This window comes from Schistocerca piceifrons, chromosome 3 (genome assembly GCF_021461385.2).
Source record: "Schistocerca piceifrons isolate TAMUIC-IGC-003096 chromosome 3, iqSchPice1.1, whole genome shotgun sequence".
Taxonomy (NCBI): Eukaryota; Metazoa; Arthropoda; class Insecta; order Orthoptera; family Acrididae; genus Schistocerca; species Schistocerca piceifrons.
In genome coordinates, this window is record NC_060140.1 from 203935654 (window position 1) to 203955895 (window position 20242).

A 20242-nucleotide genomic window follows, 5' to 3' on the forward strand; every position below is an offset into this window, starting at 1 on the left:
GCAACCTTCTATGAAGAAAGCATACAAAAACTTGTGCCACGCTATGACAAGTGCCTACAACATTTCGGAAGCTATGTAGAAAAGTAGTTTAATAGTTGCAGAGTTTTGTACAATAAATATTTTTTCTGTATCTGTACACGTTTGTTTTATATAACCAAACGGAACTTGCTTTGTGGATGACCCTCGTACATTGGGAAAGAAAAATAAAAATAATAATTGGGTTTCGAAAACCAGGTGCAAAACTGTGAAATCACAGGTCTAGCCAGTTTGACACCGTTTCGGTAGAACCATTTACTCGTTCAAAGGCACATAAAGTTCTTCGAAAACATTGACCGTCGTTTCCTCTACGGATAAGACGAGACACGTGTTCGCTAATTTGTGACCGCTCCTCCACTGATCGAAGGTGTTCTCCTCGTAAGGTATCATGATTCCGTGTCACTAGGTATCATGATTCCGTGTCACTAGCGGGCGTCTCTCGCTCTTGCAGTCTCGGCTGGCTGTCAATTAGATGCCTAAGCTCCAGAGATCAAATGGACATTCCGAGTTTCGGAGTGTGTTTAGCCGTGTCGCAGTGAGATCGCGTATCTGCATGTTGCGTAGTAATGATTTTGATCGGAGTTGCCACGAGTCTGTCAGATGTGGTGGTCAATTTCTGCAGACCAATATCTTCAGAGGGTTATTCTACATTATAGAACCTTATTTGTATGAAGATACTGTGCTCTACTGGAGCGAAGCAAGTCCTGTTCGGAGCTGGGTGTACCAGGCTGTGTGTGCATCGATTTAACGCCATTTACAATCTACAGCACCCTGGCACAGATTTCGGAACCATTATGAGCACGTTGAAGAAGTCACTCGGCTGCAATCATAAAGGCGAGCATCGCATGTGTTCGAGGCATCGGCGTCTTAATAGTGTAACACGACGAGACAGATTCTGCTAAATTCAGTTGTTTTAAATTTTAAAAAATGATTATTGAGTATTTTAAGAAAAAGTGTCAGCCAAGCAGTTATAAGGCCTTATAATTATATGAAACAGTAAAGATTCGTAAAAATATTTTGTAAGCTGACCTATCAGTTAGTTTCACTCGTTATATTGGAAATGCTTTTAATAATATTTTAATACTTTAAAGTTTTAGGCATGTGGTTTAAAGGCTTAGGGGTCGGTCACTTGCTGTTCAATGGAAATACATTAAAATCAAATCACTTTTCTGTTGAGTAATTACTGTTTCCAGTTAATTGATCTAATGCCAGATATATTTTGCTCCATGTTTGCTTGCACCAATAAATCGTATCTTGTAAATATTTTACAGTGTAATCTTTTCTCTGTATTATCGAACTGCATCTTTGTGTCGCTGAGCGGTTGCGAAGGCGCAACTCGCGTCCGAAATGTTATGACGAGAGTGTTTTATAATTGCTAGTTTCAATTGTGCAAGTACTAAAATTAACGTCTTTCCTGTTATGATTATTGATTTCAACTTTTCAAGAGAGCTTGGTTCAACTTGTCTCAATGATTAAAGTTAAAATACCTTTGCTATTAATTGTGAAGTTTACTAAATTGAAAGTGAAATAAAGGTTTAGGAAAACTGATTCAAAGAATTGTGGCCTGGTACCTTCCGCTCACCCAAATCCTCGCTAGCAGTTTCACTATCTCCCATCTCATCTCCATCTGTTTCCTCTTCTCTTTCTACACCATTGTCTTCAAGTTCATTTCCCTTTTATACTTTATATATTCCTTCCAGCTTTGAGCTTTCCCATCTGTGCTTAGTACTGATTCTCCATCTGATCTCTTGATTTTCATTCAGCTGCTTCTCTTTCTTGCAAAACCCCCTTTAATTTTCCTGTGGGCGGTATCGATCTTTACTCTAGTTATACATGCTTCTATAGACTTAATATTTATCGTCTAGCCATTCCTCCTACTTAGCCATTTGGCACTTATTGTCAGTCTAATTTTTTAGACGTTTGCGTTGCCCTTCACCTGCTTCATTTGCTGCATTTTTATACTTTCTCCTTTCATCTATTAAATACAGTATCTGCTGTGACATCGAAGGATTTCCACTAGGTCTTGTTTTTGTAACTGATGAATTTCTTTCCTCTATTTTCAGCCATTCGTTGCCTAACGCTCCCTTTCAAACTCTCAACAACATCTGCTTTTATCAACATTTCTCTGTAACGTCGTACCTTTTTGCTAATTCTTCATTTTTAATCTATAGTTCACAACAAATAAATTATGACCAGAGCCCACATCTGCCAATGGAAGCATCTTATAGTTTAAAATTTGGTCACGAAATCTCTATCTTACCTTTACACAATTAGTCTGAAACCACCCAGAACCTCCAAGATCTCTTCATTGTATATAAGTTTCTTTCATCATTCTTAAACCAAGTATTATAGATCATTATATATAATACTTTGTGTAAAATTCTAATAGGCTGCTTCCTCTTTCATTCTTTTCATACAGTCCGTATTATCCTCCTATTTTATCCTCTCTTCCCCTTCCTACTACCGAATTCCACTCAAATTAATTTAAAAAATGTGCAACTAAGACTGAAGAATAAATGAGAACTGTTTTAAATATCAATACAGTTGCTTTAATCTCGCGACGAATATGTTTGCTTTAGTGATTCGCAATCAAATTTTCTTCTCCCCTAACTTTCTGAATAATTTATTTTGTCTCCTCGTACATTCTTTCAAACTCTTCAGCACGTACGGAGCTAATTGGCATATAAACCTGGTGGCACTGTGTTGTGTGTTAGCTGTTTGTTTATCTTGGCTACGGCAATGCGTATACTGTGCTGATCACAATAGATTACCCACATTCCTGTTTTCCTGTTCATTATTATTAGACCTACTCCTGTTTCACATCTATTTGATTTTGTATTTATAACTGTGTAATCACCTGACTAGAATACCTGTTAATCGTGCCACCGAGCTAGTCCTAACTATATCTAACTTCAACCTACTGTAATGTCTCTTGCAGCGGTATCTCCGCGATATTTTCGGAAATTTTATAAATTATATAACTCAGTACATATCTCGAAATATCTCTTCTTATCTTACCGATTCCTAAACTTTAATATACGATGATTATCAATGCAAAGTAGTTTCGCGCCCTATTATTCCTTGGAGCGTACATTTACTTCATGGAATAGCTTCTCTGCTATCTATGTTTTCTCTTATGAAAAAGAAGGATTGAGATCTTGCGGATTAGCCGTGAAAGAACGAAGAGGTATATGTATGTATTGTTGAGCTAGTCGCCATCTTGATGAGATTCTGTATGAGAAGGAATTTAATACATGAACTAAACTAAAGTAAGTGTGTTCGCGTATTATTTAACTGATATTATTGACAGTGTCTGCTTACTACGCTGTGTTGCACGGGATCAGTGGGGAACGTCTGGTTTACACTGGACGAACCTGCCGTTTTGTACGCTCAAGATATCCAGTTTATTACTTTCAATAAATGGGCTAACACGGTCTTACCAGCAGATCTCCGGTCTTCCCCATGTGATCACCGAAAGTTAATAATTATTACAAATGTTTTCAGGAGATCGACTGACAATTTTCGTCGCACCGACACTTATAAATTGCTTCACTGCCTTATGGAATTTAAGTTAAGCTCAATTTAATCAGGATAGAACAGTTTTGAACTGTGTGCATGTGATAAGCCTGCTTTGTGAATGAAAATTCCTTTAATATACGCATGTTTTTTTTACTATCCTGATCAGTGAAGCTAAATCAGGCCGGTGTGAGAGAGGTTTTTAAATTTCAGATCCCACAAAAAATATTAAACTGTTTCCCTTTTTAGATTTTCTAACCTACATTGTATTGTATTATATAGTATTTTAACCGGGGACCTAGAAACGATGGAGAGGCTCCGTCATCACCGCAGCCGCAGTGGTCCACAACCCCAAGACGACTACCGCAGTCCACTTCACCAAACCCAGGGTTATTGTGAGGTTCGGCCCCCGCTGGACCCCTCAGGGAACGTCTCACACCAGACGAGTGTAACCCCTATGTTTGCGTAGTAGAGTAATGGTGGTATACGCGTACGTGGGGAATTTTTTTGCGCAGCAATCGCCGACATAGTGTAACTGAGGCGGAATAATGGGAACCAGCCCGCATTCGCCGAAGCAGATGGGAAACCGCCTACAAACCATCCACAGACTGGCCGGTTCGCCGGACCTCGACACACATCCGCCGGGCGGATTCGTGCCGGGGACCAGGCGCTCCTTCCCGCCCGGAATTCTAACCTACATACCCGATTAAGCGATCCAAAATTCCACGCTCTGGTCCGTAGAATTCCAGTTTCGTTTCTCCTGATGACCACGATCTCCTGATTACTCCCTAGCGGGGGATCCGAATGGAGAACTATTTTACCTCAACAATACTTTACCCGAGAAGATTCCATTATCATTTAACTACATAGTAGAGCTACATACCACGGGAAAAATTTCAGCTGTAGTATCCCCTCACTTTCAGCTATTCGCAGAACCACCACAGCAAGGCCGTGTCGGCTGATGTTACAAGGACAGATCAAGGACGCATCAAGACGGTTGCCACTGCAACTACTGAAAAGCTGCTTCCCCTCTTCAAGAACCACACGTTCGTCTGGCATCTCTACAGATTCCCCTCCACCCCTCCGGTTCCCGTTGCACCTACTGTATGGCTATCCGTGTTATTGAGACAAGCAAAACGCAAACCACTCCACCTCGGCAATGTCTGTACTTTATGCGTCATTTCTTTGTTTTAGTAACTATCAAAAGTATGTAATATTCGACTTCTCAATGTTTTGTCAGTGTAGTTAACAAGCCAGACACGAAATGGATTGAATTATTTTTCTATACTATCAAATAGCGATAAACGTTCTTTTGACTAGTAATTTAAAGGAATCGTTCTATAACTCTATACTAGTCAAGAGTAATTAGGAAAGATGATAAGAGACACAAGAAACGTAAGTTATGATTCTAAAGTCTATGACGTTCTTCTCAGCGTCGATTACTCTGTTAGATGCTCATCCGTGGCTGCATGTAAATCAACTGCCATCTACATGGTATGTGGGTCGTCGTCGTCAAAGATCAATTAACTTGTGGTGACTGTAAACCTTAATAGCCTGAGTCTACTGGATATTGCGCATGCGCAGAAAGTGGGGACGGTCGCATCTTCTGCTAACGTCGCAAGGTGACCTCCCTCGATGTGCTTACCTATGTTATAATAACGGATTTTGTGCTTTTGCTTCTTATTAATCTTTATTTTCTTGTTCGCTTTGTCTTCACAGTACATTGCGATGGTCATACGAGGAAGTTGATACTTTTCCTACAAGTGTTTTCCCATGCCTATGAACCACACAAAATATATCAGCTATACATGGCGTCCATAATTAAAGTGCCAGATTCAAACCGCTCTAGAAAGAGAAGCACTGCTCATAATGATGTTCAGATTTTAACAGCATATACTGACGCGGGAGGAAACTTTATGGAATAAAAAAGAAGAAAAAACGAAAATTTGACCAATGGATGGCGCTGTAAACGCAAGATATGCACTTCAATAGACGCGCAGCCCACGGCTGTTTCTCAGCCTGCGTCCGAGACGGCCCAGCATAACTGTCTCTGGGATAGCCCGCTGCTGGTAAAGGTTTTTAACAAGAATGGTGGCTGAGAGTGAGTAGCTCTGTAGAAGCTCTAGACACTCTAGGGTAAATACCCTGGTAAGATGTCTGCTAAGGGTCTAGAGAAAATGATTATAAAATTCTAAAAGACGTTCTTTTGGTCGGAAATGTCACCACATCATTGCGGGAGGGGTCGAGCGATGGTGTGGAAACGTGCAGTACATGGGGGATTGCCCGGACGTTGGATGTGTCTGCGAGCATGGTGTACAAAATCCTACAAAAAAATCCTGCATTACTATCCATACAAAATCAACTAAATGACAACAGTTTTCAGTCGTCCTGTGACTAAAAACCGCATAAAAAGCAACATGGCATCGGTTTTTCACTGTCGCGAGACTGCGCAAGACATTTTCCGTACGCTGTCCACTGTTTTCTGCCGCAAGTTGAAATCGAGAAACAGCAGGTTCCACAACAGACCGAAGTGTCTCTGGGATCACGTTCGGAACGCGTTGGGCAATACGTGCCTTCAGTTCAGCTACGTTCGTAATTGGAGCACTGAACACATCTTTCAGATATCCACACAGCCAGATGTCACACGGATTAAGATCAGGTGATCTGGACGCCCAGGTTGTAGGGAAATGACGGCTGATAATTCTACCGTTTCCGAAATGCCTCTGCAGCAGTCGCTTCGAAAATGGCTCTGAGCACTATGGGACTTAACTGCTGAGGTCATCAGTCCCCTAGAACTTAGAACTGCTTAAACCTAACTAACATAAGGACATTACACACATCCATGACCGAGGCAGGATTCGAACCTGCGATCGTAGCGGTCGCGCGGTTCCAGACCGTAGCGCCTAGAACCGCTCGGTCACACCGGCAGGCAGCAGCCGCTCCACTGGGTGTGCAATGTGAGGAGCGATGGAATGACGTTGGTGCGCAAAAGACTCTCGTAGCGTTTACCAGTGACGGTGCAGGTAACAGGACTCGCAGAACTCATCTCCTAGAAAAAATACAGCGCTGCGATGAACGATGCCGCCAAACCGCACCACACGGTAACCTTTGGTGAACGAAGTGGCACCGATGGAGCGGATTTTCCGTTGCCCCTGTTCCGCAATTCTGCGTATTGACACGTCCTTGGAGATGGAAATAGGTTTCGTCTTTCCACAGAACATTCCATGGCCATTCATTCCCCGTTTCCTTGCGAGCAAGATATTCGAGAGCGAACGTTTGTCTTGAGAGGTGGCATGAGCCCCCTCTAATATTTCTATCTTACTCTGAGTAACTCGATTTTCCTCTCTAATTGCATGCAATGAAAAGTTGCTATTCCTTCACACGCGGACTTCCCACGCAGCGTCTCCCGTCACCCGGGTGGTCCGGTGACAGGCGGGTACTGCTGATCTTGAAAGGGTTAAGCCAACGGGTGTGAGGGAGTAGAGTGAATGCTTTCCAGATGCCGACATTGTCATAAGAGCAGAGGCGACACGCCCACAGGGGCCTGAAGCAGCGGCTTGGCTAGAGAATCCGTTACTTCGCGAAACTTAGTGAAAACACTTCCTGGCGGGCTACCAGCGAGACGTGGGAATGACTTGTGTTCCCAGACAGTCTTGGCGGGCAAATTCCCGCGTTATCTGCAAAATCATAATTGTGATTGACTGGCTCATGGGATAGATCCGTGACGTAGCAAAATCGGTGCAGAAATTGGCGCCAAGGGTCTCCATTGGTGGAATAGTAGTCCGTCAGCAATAGAGTGGAATTTTCCGTCGGTTTTCGAGTTGCTGATTGGAACATTTAACCACGGCCACTGTCGTGGGGGCGAGAATGTTCTGTGTTCGGCTTGTACAGGTGCTCTTGAGAGAGTCGGGGTAGGTTACAAGATGGAGCTCTCGCTGCTCTGGACAGTCTGCCTTCTGTTGGCTGACTAATATACTTTCATTTAATTGTAACTGTTTGACGAAGTTGCTGAAGTTTTGACTTCAACGTAACTTTCCGAGTACAGCTGGCAATTGAGCGTTCTGCGTACAAGCGGCCTATGTTGTCCGTCTTGAGAAGTTTTGGCTAAAGTTGACTGTATCGGAGTTACTGTGTGACTTCGCTTGTTAAAATCAGTCACTGTACCGTCAGTGATTGTGTGGCGAGCCTTCTTTGTATCCCTCAGAGGCGCATTTGTATTGATAGTAAGTCTTTACTCTGGAACAACCAGACCAGGATAATTTGTTTCGCACTATACTCGGGACAGTATCATCACCACGACGGGATGTCGAAGCAACCAGCCATCGCCTCCGGTACGCCAGATCGTGTCCTTGCAGTTAAGAAGACAGCTTGGTAATGTATGTCCGCAGCACCGGCATATTAGGGAGTTTTGCTCTGTGGTAATCAGAGCTCAGTAGAGCGCGTCTGTTCCCCTCTTTTCTTACGTGGTTCTGTCTTGGATGTTCATTGTCTGAGTTCTCACTACTGTAGCAGCAATTAATGTTGGGTTGGCTGGGTGTTTCTCTTAAGATTTCAGTTGCAAGGAATTGCCTCCACATACCACTTGGTCATGAACGTCACAAGCTAGTTTATGGACAACTCCACCTTCACAGCATTTATTTGAGTATCCAATTTGACATATTGTAAATGTTTCTTGTGTTTTGTTTATTATTTTGAGTTTAGTCATAATAAATCAAATTGTTGTTTTCGACAGAAATTTCATTCTGTGGATCGGTAAAGCAACCCTTTCATTTCTCACTACATTAATGAAACTTTCCTTTATCAAATTAATTACTATCAAATTAAATTATTGCAGGTGCCAAACTCTTTTCTACTCCACTTGCAGGGTTGATTACAGTCAATTCGCGTTTTTTCTTAATCCATGTGCAACAGCAAAAGTCGGAGTCGGAAAGGGGGGGGGGGGGGCTTAGAGCATCATTTCCATATGAAGATTCTAGAAAAATTTAGTGTTGAATACACTGCTAGCCTCGGCACCTCGCAGTCTTGTTGGCAGATCAGCACGATGCAACACCTGAACTTGGCCGATTTTGTATGGATAGCAATTCGGGATTTTTCGTAGGATTTTATTTTCCCCACTTACAGGCATCTCCAACGTTTAGGCAATACCCCTTGCACTACACGTTTACACTCCACCGCTCGACGCCTTCTGCAACTCTGTGGCCACACCTGAGACAGATGTCAGGTCAACCGTTTTCCTTCCTCTCTTACATTGCACTTTAAAGAACCTGTCTTTTGGAATTTCTCCAGGCCGTTAGTAGACACCGGGCCAGCGCCTTTTTTTCACACACTTGATTGTCTGGAACTTTTGCAGGGCTACTCACGTACAGTCACCATTCTTGTTACGGGCCTTTACTAGCAGCGAGCGATCCTACATGCAGACCGTCATGCTATGCGTCTAGGACGCAAACTGAGGAACAGCCATGTGCCGCAAGACTTTTGGTGCGCATATTCTGAAGTTTACAGCGCCATCTATTCGAAACTGGAACTTTAATCATCGACGCCTGGTATAACATCTTAATATTACTACAAAAAACAAAATCCATGGCTTTCTGTGGAAGAAACGCAGTAAGGACATAATAGAAATCAAGGTCATAGAGTTGGCACATAGATTTAAATGTTTAGGGACCATGCTAATGTGTAGAGAAGACCTAACTAAAAAAGATAAAATTGAGAAATTTACACTACTGGCCATTAAAATTGCTACACCAAGAAGAAATGCAGATGATAAACGGGTATTCATTGGACAAATAAATTATATAGAACTGACATGTGACTACATTTTCACTCATTTTGGGTGCATAGATCCTGAGAAATCAGTACCCAGAACAACCACCTCTGGCCGTAATAACGGCCTTGATACGCCTGGGCATTGAGTCAAACAGAGCTTGGATGGCGTGTACAGGTACAGCTGCCCATGAGGCTTGATCAAGAGTAGTGACTGGCGTATTGTGACGAGCCAGCTGCTCGGCCACCATTGACCAGACGTTTCCAGTTGGTGAGAGATCTGGAGAATGTGCTGGCCAGGGCAGCAGTCGAACATTTTCTGTATCCAGAAAGGCCCGTACAGTACCCGCAACATGAGGTCGTGCATTGTCCTGCTGAAATGCATTGTTTCGCAGGGATCGAATGAAGGTTAGTGCCACGGGTCGTAACACATCTGTAATGTAACGTCAACTGTTCAAAGTGCCGTCAATGCGAACAAGAGGTGACCGAGACGTGTAACCAATGGCATCCCATACCATCACGCCAGGTGATACGCCAGTATGGCGATGCCGAACACCCGCTTCCAATGTACGTTCACCGCGATGTCGCCAAACACGGATGCGACCATCATGATGCTGTAACAGAACCTGGATTCATCCGAAAAAATGACATTTTGCCATTCGTGCACCCAGGTTCGTCGTTGAGTAAACCATCGCAGGCGCTCCTGTCGGTGATGCAGCGTCAAGGGTAACCGCAGCCATGGTCTCCGAGCTGATAGTCCATGCTGCTGCAAACGTCGTCGAACTGTTCGTGCAGATGGTTGTTGTCTTGCAAACGTCCCCATCTGTTGACTCAGGGATCGAGACGTTACGGCCATGCCGATAAAATGCCTGTCATCCCGACTGCTTGTGATACGAGGGCGTTGGAATCCAGAACGGCGTTCCGTATTACCCTCCTGAACCCACCTATTCCATATTCTGCTAACAGTCATTAGATCTCGACCAACGTGAGCAGTAATGTCACGATACGATAAACCACAATTGCGGTAGGCTACAATCCGACCTTTATCAAAGTCGGAAAAGTGATGGAATTCATTTCTCCTCCTTATACGAGGTATCACAACAACGTTTCACCAGGCAACGCCGGGCAACTGCTGTTTGTGTATGAGAAATCGGTTGGAAACTTTCCTCATGTCAGCACGTTGTAGGTGTCGCCACCGGCGCCAACCTTGTGTGTATGCTCTGAAACGCTAATCATTTACATATCACAGCATCTTCTTCCTGTCGGTTAAATTTCGCGTCTGTAGCACGTCATCTTTGTGGTGTAGCAATTTTAATAGCCAAGAGTGTAGTTGGCTAAACAGCGCCATTATAAGATCTCTCCAAGACAAACAAAGAGCAGTAATTTAAATTTTGTAAAGTTGTGTCGAGTGAACCTTGTGTGATAAAAGAAAAAGACAAAAAAAAAAAAAAGATTACAGGCGAACGAAATAAAATTCCGTAGGAACCCTGCAGGATACACAAAGTAAGAAATATAGATATTAGGAAGGACCTGGAAACATCTTGTGCACTGAAGAGCCAAAGAAAGTGGTACACCTGCCTAATATCGCGTAGGACACTCGCGAGCACGAAGAACTGCCACAACACTACGTGGCATGGAGTCGATTAATGTCTGAAGTAGTGCTGGAGGGAACTGACACCATGAATCCTGCAGGGCCGTCCATAAATTCGTAAGAGTACGAGGGGGTGGAGACCTCTTCTGAACAACACGTTGCAAGGCATTCCAGCGGAAGTGTTTAAACGCAGAAGAGTATTCCTGGAGCCTCTCTGCAGCAATTCTGGACGTGTGGGGGGTCGCATTGTCCTTCTGGAATTGCCCAAGTCCGTCGGAATGCACAATGGACAAGAATGCATGCAGATGATCATATACGACACTTACGTACGTGTCACATGTAAGAATCGCATATAGACATATCAGGGGCCACACATTACTCCAACTGTACACGCCCCACATCATTACAGAACCTCCACCGGATCGAATAGTTCCCTGCTGACATGGAGGGTCCATAGATTCATGCGGTTGTCTCTATACCCGTACACTTCCATCCACTAGATACAAATTGAAACGATACTCGTCCGACCAGGCAACATGTTTGCAGTCATCTACAGTCCGCCGCGAAGTATAGCTGCGCGGTCTAGGAGTCCTAACACGGTTCGTGCAGCTCCTCCCGTCGGAGGTTCGAGTCCTCCCTCGGGCATGGGTGTATGTGTGTGTTGACCGTAGCGCAAATAAGGTTAAGTAGTGTGTAAGCTTAGGGACCGATGACCTCAGCAGTTTGGTCCCATAAGATCTAACGTAGAAGTAAATATCCTCGGAGTAGTGAAGCAACTTAAATCACTTAATAAAACAAGTCTTCTGGTCCAGACTGTATACCAATTAGGTTCCTTTCGGAGTATGCTGATGCATTAGCTCCATACTTAACAATCATATACAACCGTTCGCTCGACGAAAGATCCGTACACAAAGACTGGAAAGTTGCACAGGTCACACCAATAGTCAAGAAAGGTAGTAGGAGTAATCCACTAAAGTACTGGCCCATATCGTTAACGTCGATATGCAGCAGGATTTTAGAACATATATTGTGTTCGAACATAATGAATTACCTCGAAGAAAACGATCTATTGACACACAGTCAACATGGGTTTAGAAAACATCGTTCCTGTGTAACACAACTAGCTCTTTATTCACATGAAGTGCTGGGTGCTATTGACAAGGGATTTCAGATCGATTCCGTATTTCTGGATTTCCAGAAGGCTTTTGACACGGTACCATACAAGCGGCTCGTAGTGAAATTGCGTGCTTATGGAATATCGTCTCAGTTATGTGATTTCCTGTCAGAGAGGTCACAGTTCGTTGTAATTGACGGAAAGTCATCGAGTAAAACAGAAGTGATTTCTGGCGTTTCCCAAGGTAGTGTTATAGGCCCTTTGCTGTTCCTTATCTATATAAACGATTTGGGAGACAATCTGAGCAGCAGTCTTCGGTTGTTTGCAGATGACGCTGTCGTTTACCCACTAATAAATTCATCAGAAGATCAAAACAAACTGCAAAACGATTTAGAAGAAATATCGGAATGGTGCGAAAAGTGACAGTTGACCTAAAATAACGAAAAGTGTGAGGCCATCCACATGAGTGCTAAAAGGAACACAAACTTCTGCTACACGATAAATCAGTCTAATCTAAAAGCCGTAAATTCAACTAAATACCTAGGTATTACAATTACGAACAATTTTAATTGGAAGGAACACACAGAAAATGTTGTGGGGAAGGCTAACCAAACATGGGTTTAGAAAATTTAATTGGCAGGACACTTAGAAAATGTAACAGACCTACTAAGGAGACTGCCTACACTAGGATTGTCCGTCCACTTTTAGAATACCGTCGCGCGGTGTGGGATTCATGCTAGATAGGACTGACTGAGTACATCGAAAAAGTTCAAAGAAAGGCAGCAAGTTTTGTATTATCGCGAAATATGGGAGAGAGTGTCACAGAAATGATACAGGATTTAGGATGAACATCATTAAAAGAAAGGCGTTATCCGTTGCGACGGAATCTTCTCACGAAATTCCAGTCACCAACTTTCTCCTTCGAATGCGAAAATATTTTGTTGACACCGACTTACATAGGGAGGAACGATCACCAAGATAAAATAAGGGAAATCAGAGCTCGTACGGAAAGATATAGGTGTTCATCCTTCCCGCGCGCTATACGAGATTGGAATAATAGAGAATTGTGAAGGTGTTTCGATGAACACTCCGCCAGGCACTTAAATGTGATTTGCAGAGTATCCATGTAGATGTAGATGTAGATGTACCTCAAATTTCCAAAAATCAACAGTCCATCGTCGGTGTTGACGGGCCCAGGCGAGCCGTAAAGCTTTCTGTCGTGCTGTCATCAAGCGTACACGAATGGGCCTTCGACACCGAAAGTCCATATCGATGAAGTTTCGTTGAATGGTTCACACGCTGATACTTGCTGGCGGCTCTACACTGAAATCTGCAGCAATTTGTGAAAGGGATGCACTTCCGTCACGTTGAACGATTCTCTTCAGTTATCGTTGCTTCCGGTCTTGCAGGATCTTTTCCCGGCCGTAGCGATGTCGCAGATTTGATGTTTTACCGTGTTCCTGATATTCACGGTACACTCGTGAAATAGTCGTGCGGGAAAATCCCCATTTTACCGCTACCTCGGAGATGCTGTGTCCCATCTCTCGTGAGCCGACTATAACACCACGTTCAAACTCACTTAAATCTTGATAACCTACCACTATAGCAGCAGTAACCGATCTTACAACTGCGCCAGACACTTGTTTTATACAGGCGTTGCTGACCGCAGCGCCGTATTCTGCCTCTTTACATATCTCTGTATTTCAATACGCATGCCTATACCAGTTTCTTTGGTGCTACATTACTGCTATGTTTATGGCAACGTGAACAGCTTGGTGAAAGATGCTTTGTAACACAAGCAAAAAGATGCAAAGACTAAAAGCAGCTGCAAAAGGCCGAACAAGATTTGCTGCATAACAGAAGAAAATGATGAGAAAGCAGAAGAAGAAGAAGTACAAGAAGTGTTCTCCCTGAAGATAAACTGGTTATCTAAAAGAAAAAATCTAGGTTTCATAGTACCTGGACAAAGAAGAAGCCTACACTGTGTATAAAGAAGGACGAGAGTAGATTAAAAACGTTTCTAATAAAAATTGTTTCGACATTAAAAACTCCAGTTCTACTGAAGAAGAAAAACAGTTTCAGATGTTATTTAGAGCTTGGAAATGAAACTTGACATACAGTAAAAAGTAAAAAAAAGGCGTTACCTACTGCTCCCTAAGCATTTATGGCGTGCTTGTTTCTATACATTTTCTTTGGTGAATAAATATTGATGTTTTGATGTTTTTAAGCGACACCTCTCCTGTCCTTTCAGTTCTCAGAAGTCTGAATAATTTACCATACAAGTTTTGTCAAGAACATCCACTATGTATTTTGTTACGCTAATTAATAAACTCTATCACTGTTAGTCCGTCAAAGCTTAATGGTGTAACTATATTCAAACTTTCTCCACGAGTACGGCCACTCATAACCCACTTTCATCCTCAGTACTGGCAGAATAACATAATTTTGTCGCCGATGTGCCAATACCGAACGACTCTCTTTAACGCGCCAGAGGCGTTGCAGTAGACTCACTTGCCACAAGCAGTCCTAGTAATCGTTTGAGACAAGAAAGTCAGTCGTGTGAATGGGGATTAAGTGACCGTGAAGCTGTCCGCACGAACCAGACGCCCTGAATGCGGTCAGACGGAAACCACAACCTCAGCAACAATGAATGTGTCACAAAGTGTGATTTCAAGGCATCGGCGCTGGTTCTAATAGACAGGAAATGTTCGTCATAGACCAGTACAAGGTCTAGCTAGAGTAGTCATGCCGTAGCGGGACAGATACTTGGCCTTAACCGCACAACTCTATCCCACTGAGTCTACAAGACAGTTGAAGACTGGAAATGTCAAACTTTCTAAGCGACAAACAATGTATCTTTGTTTGTACATAACTTGTTTGAATCCAAAAAATTGAGAAGGTATTTTGATACAATACTTTGCTGGTCACCTCGTTATTACAGAAAAATGGGACACATTAGAAAATAATTTATTAAGAACGTTCTAGGCGACATACTAGGGAACTGACCGGTTATAAGTGCCTTTTTTTTTTTTTTTGTTTTGCACAACATTGGACCACTTTAGTCAGTCTTATGAATTGGGTTCGTTTTTTTTTTTGTTGGCCCAGTACCCTTTCATACTTTCGTATCGTGCCCTTCTCTCCTTATCCGAAACCACCCTTTCCATTCTCTGTTTGTCAATTTTTATTGGCCACCCTGCCTTAACCAGTTTTTACCAAGAATGATTAAGAAAGTTCTCCTCTGGACTTAATTTTCGAATTTGTATTTGTTAACGTAAGTTCTATCAGTTTAACAAATTTTGGGTGGAATCCAAAATGTCTCAAACTTTTTAACAGTGAGGACCTATGAATAGAATAATTTGCTTTCTTAAAATCTATAAATATAATTGAGAAAGGCTTGTTTCATTTGCGGTAATAAGCCATAACTAATTTCTGATAAATTGTTTGTCCGGCACAGTTTGTTCAAGGTCTGAAGCCTCCTTGACATTTCCCCAGTTCCTTATCCAGTTGTTCTTTGATCCTATTTTGTACAATTCTGGAAAAAAAACTTGTAAGTACAGCCCAAGAGTGAAATTCCTTTCAATGCTAGTGAGAAAACTTTTTTTTTTCAAGTGTCATTAATACTGAAGCACTAAATTTCATTTTTGATAATACATGTACAGGAATACAGCAGTAATGGTTTAACTAGCATAATTTAAGTAGCATAAATGGAGCCAACAAAAACAATTTCTCAGATGTTTTAAATTTTTACAAGAGAGTAAAAAAATTAAATTCGAGAAAAAATCTCTCAGTATTGGCTTCTGTTTCTCACACAATTCTATTCTTGGGACCAAATGTTGCAAAGTTTGCTGTGGAACTTCTTATGCTATTGAGGAACAGATGACGACACCACCAACAGGTCTTTTCAAATGGTTCAAATGACTCTGAGCTATGGGACTTAACTGCTGAGGTCATCAGTACCCTAGAACTTAGAACTATTTAAACCTAACTAACCTAAGGACATCACACATATTCATGCCCGAGGCAGGATTCGAACCTGCTACCGTAGCGGTGGCGCGGTTCCAGACTGTAGCGCCTAGAACCGCTCGGCCACTCCGGCCGGCCACAGGTTTTTTCCGTTTTGCAACTGATAATCATGACATGTATTTCAGATGAAATACGATATGGCAAACATCAACCAAGGCCTTTACTCTTTTGAAGACACTGACATTCTTCCATTCTTAGTTAGAGACACTTTGATCATACTGAATTTGCACGTCTCGTAAGCCTGCACTGAAACAGTGTTTCAGCAACCATCTTTAAATTCAAAGAAGTAATTTATATGTTTTGGGTTACATGGAATGGCTTCTTCATAGCTTTAGCTAACTCCACAGCTTGTGAAAAAAACTCACGGTACAGAGGCATGCTTAACTGCAAAATCGTCCTGCTATTATAAAGGTTTTATTGATACAAGCAGAATCTTACATGACCTCTGCTTACCACACAAACTGTGCATCAAATAAATGGAGGAGACATTGACGCACGGCACTTGCAACTCCAGAGGGAAGCACTGCTTCTACAAAGATCATGCTACACCCAGTAACGAATGTTTGAAACATTTTCTCAAGGCCGGCCAGTGTGGCAGAGCGGTTCTAGGCGCTTCAGTCTGGAATCGGGCGACCGCTACGGTCGCAGGTCCTCAGGCATGGATGTGTGTGATGTCCTTAGGTTAGTTAGGTTTAAGTAGTTCTAAGTTCCAGGGGACTGATGACCTCAGATGTTAAGTCCCATAGTGCTCAAAGACATTTGAACCATTTTCTCAATGCTCTGTGTCTTTGAACAAGTCTCGGGACATGCAACGGAGTACCGAGAACACAACTGCACTGAAACATGATTTGTGAAAAAATGGCACTTTCAACATTAGACATTTCCACTCTTCAGTTGGTTCAGAGCTTACAGCTGCCTTCAGAGCATCAGTTTCCGGACAAATTGCGAATTGGTGTCTCTGAGCAGTTGGTGTTTCTGACAGACTCCAGTCAGTGATTCACATTTTGCAGAAAATAATTGTGTATTTAATAATAATACTGGCGCGCCGTTTCTCTTTCTTCATTGCCATTTAATTCGACGAATTGAGGAGGGTGGGTGCAGGGGTTACACCTGGCTAATAGATACCGCAGTCTGCAGTTGTACAGTCCTTTTTTTTTCAACTTAGCAGAAACAGACAATAATATATGAAAACATACAGATGATACTTAAATGCTTTGTCGTGGTTTGTTGATGATATACAAGGTGAAAGTCTTAGTGTTAAAGCTAGACGATGATGCCAGTAACTTACCAGGTCAGCTGGAAGATGATGTTAGGAAGTTTGTTGACCGGTTCCAGATTAATTGGTGGGTAGAATGGGATGATGTCATGAGGAAGAAAGTGGAAATGGGGTACTGGTAGGGAACTGATGTCAGGTATAGGGTGGGATAGGAAGGGGAGGGATGGGTGTTTGAGGGACTTTATCAAGTGAGCCTTGCTTGGGTTAGGATAATGATCTGAATCTGACTGTGGTGGGCGACTGTGTGCAGTATGATAGGAGGTGCCTGCCCGGTTAGCCGATCGGTCTAGCGCACGGCTTTCCAGAGTGGGAAGGAGCGCCTGGTCCCCGGCACGAATCCGCCCGGCGGACTTGGTTCGAGGTCCGGTGAGCCGACCAGTCTGTGGATGGTTTTTAGGCGGTTTTCCATCTCCCTCGGCGAATGCGGGCTGGTCCCCATATTCCGTCTCAGCTACACTATGTCGGCGATTACTGCGCAAACAAGTTCTCCTCGTACGCGTGCGCCAACATTACTCTACCATGCCAACATAGGGGTTACACTCGTCTGGTGTGAGACGTTCCCTGGGCCGAACCGCACAATAACCCTGGGTTCGGTGTGGGGCGGCGGAGGGGTGCAGTGGACTGCGGTAGTCGTCGTGGGGTTGTGGACCACTGCAGCTGCAGGGGGGACGGAGCCTCTCCGTCGTTTCTAGGTCCCCGGTTAACATACAATACAATACAATGATAGGAGGTACTGAAAGTGGTTAGTCTGAAATGACATTAAACAAGGTTACCTACGTAGGAAAATATGAAATTGGAATGGATGGTTCAAATGGCTCTGAGCATTATGGCACTTAACATGTGAGGTCATCAGTCCCCTAGAACTTATAACTACTTAAACCTAACTAACCTAAGGACATCACTCAGATCCATGCCCGAGGCAGGATTCTAATCTGCGACCGTAGCGGTCGTGCGGTTCCAGACTGAAGCACCTAGAACCGCTCGGCCACAGCGGGCGGCAATTGTAATGGATCTGGGATTATTTGTTGATGGCATTAGAATGAAATATCGAACGAACAGTCAAGTGGTTTGGAGAAGGGGATGAGGTCAGTCGAAGGAGTGAATATTTTGAATGACAGTTATGACATTAGATGATAGACAGTTCCTTGAATGGTGTATCTTAAAATGGGCTTCATGAAGACAGACATTTCACATTTTGTGGAAAAGGAGCTTAGTGTTATACGTCTGGAGTAAGATGGGACAAGTCTCTCGTGCTATACTACGGTGGATATTGCAATTTGGAACACTGTTTAAATTACAATGAAATGAATACCCCTAGCTGCCGCATACAGGCGTTGATATAAGTCAATGGGGACAGTTGAAAATGTGTGCCCCGAGTGGGTCTCGAACCCGAGATCTCCTGCTTACATGGCAGGGACATATCTCTGACACGCCTCCCGTGAGACCCACATTCGCAACTTATTGCTCCGCAGTATATTCAAAGTGCCCCTGCCCATTATACTCATTACTCGCGGCTTTACTGCCGATTCCCGTAAGAGTTCGGACACTGTTTGTGCATCCGCATGAAATGGCCGGTGAGCCTTAACTATATATGAAGATGGTATCTGTTCTTTCGGGCATGTTTAAAAGTGCTTTGGATATACTAGAGGGACAGGTTGGCTGGTTGGACTAGGTGTGAGGAAGGTCGGTAAATGAGGACGCCAAAGGGTAATCTAGAGATGATGGGGATTTAGAAACTACATGGACAAGTAATGTGGGACCAGAGTTGTTGTGGATGCACAGAACTTTTCAGATGTATAGCATATGAACGTTGCAACATAGAGTACACAGATTGTGCCTATCACTCTCTGTACGTGACTCCGTCCCCTCACCTTCGCCATTTGCAGCCTACCTACTTAGAACAGACACATTGAGTTGTAAGACACTTCTACCAGCTGGTCCGTACCGTGTAGCGCGGAGAGTCCTGTGGTGTCGAGCGGCGGCCGCAGCACGCAGATGTTGGCAGCCTTGGCGGCGGCCAGCAGGTCCTCAGCCTGGCGCGCAGCTGTCGCGTCCGCCGCCCGCACCGCCACCAGCTGGCGGGCCCCCAGCCGCTGCACCAGCGACAGCAGCGCCTGCAACCAGTGCACTACTCACCACAGTGGCCTGCCGCTCTGACCCCACCGAGTACCTAACTACCTGCCATATTACAAACATCCCACGGAAAGGTTGCTATTGCGTCGATTACTTTTTTTTTATCACACATGTAACTACACTACTGGCCATTAAAATTGCTACACCAAGAAGAAATGCAGATGATAACGGGTATTCATTGGACAAATATATTATACTAGAACTGACGTGTGATTACATTTTCACGCAATTTGGGTGCATAGATCCTGAGAAATCAGTGCAAAGAACAACCACCTCGGGCCGTAATAACGGCCTTGATACGCCTGGGTATTGAGTCAAACAGAGCTTGGATGGTGTGTACAGGTACAGCTGCCCATGCAGCTTCAACACGATACCACAGTTCATCAAGAGTGGTGACTGGCGTATTGTGACGAGCCAGTTGCTCGGCCACCATAGACCAGACGTATTCTATTGGTGAGAGATCTGGAGAATGTGCTGGCCAGGGCAGCAGTCAAACATTTTCTGTGTCCAGTAACGTCCGTACAGGACCCGAAACGTGCGGTGGTGCATTATCCTGCTGAAATGTAGGGTTTCGCAGGGATCGAATGAAGGGTAGAGCCACGGGCCGTAACACAGCTGAAATGTAACGTCCACTGTCCAAAGTGCCGTCAACGCGAACAAGAGGTGACCGAGACTTGTAACCAACGGCACCCCATACCATCACGCCGGGTAATACACAGGAAGCGACCATGATGATGCTGTAAACAGAACCTGGAATCATCTGAAAAAAATGACGTCGAACTGTTCGTGC

General features: G+C 43.6%; 1 protein-coding gene across 1 annotated transcript in view; it reads right to left on the bottom strand.

Annotated features, from left to right (window-relative positions):
• Window positions 1-20242, bottom strand: part of LOC124788514 — a 367862-nt gene that overhangs the window by 45364 nt on the left and 302256 nt on the right. The window contains exon 5 of the mRNA XM_047255783.1: window positions 19265-19433. Coding sequence (XP_047111739.1) covers window positions 19265-19433 — 169 coding nt within the window. The remainder of the gene's footprint in view (window positions 1-19264; window positions 19434-20242) is intronic.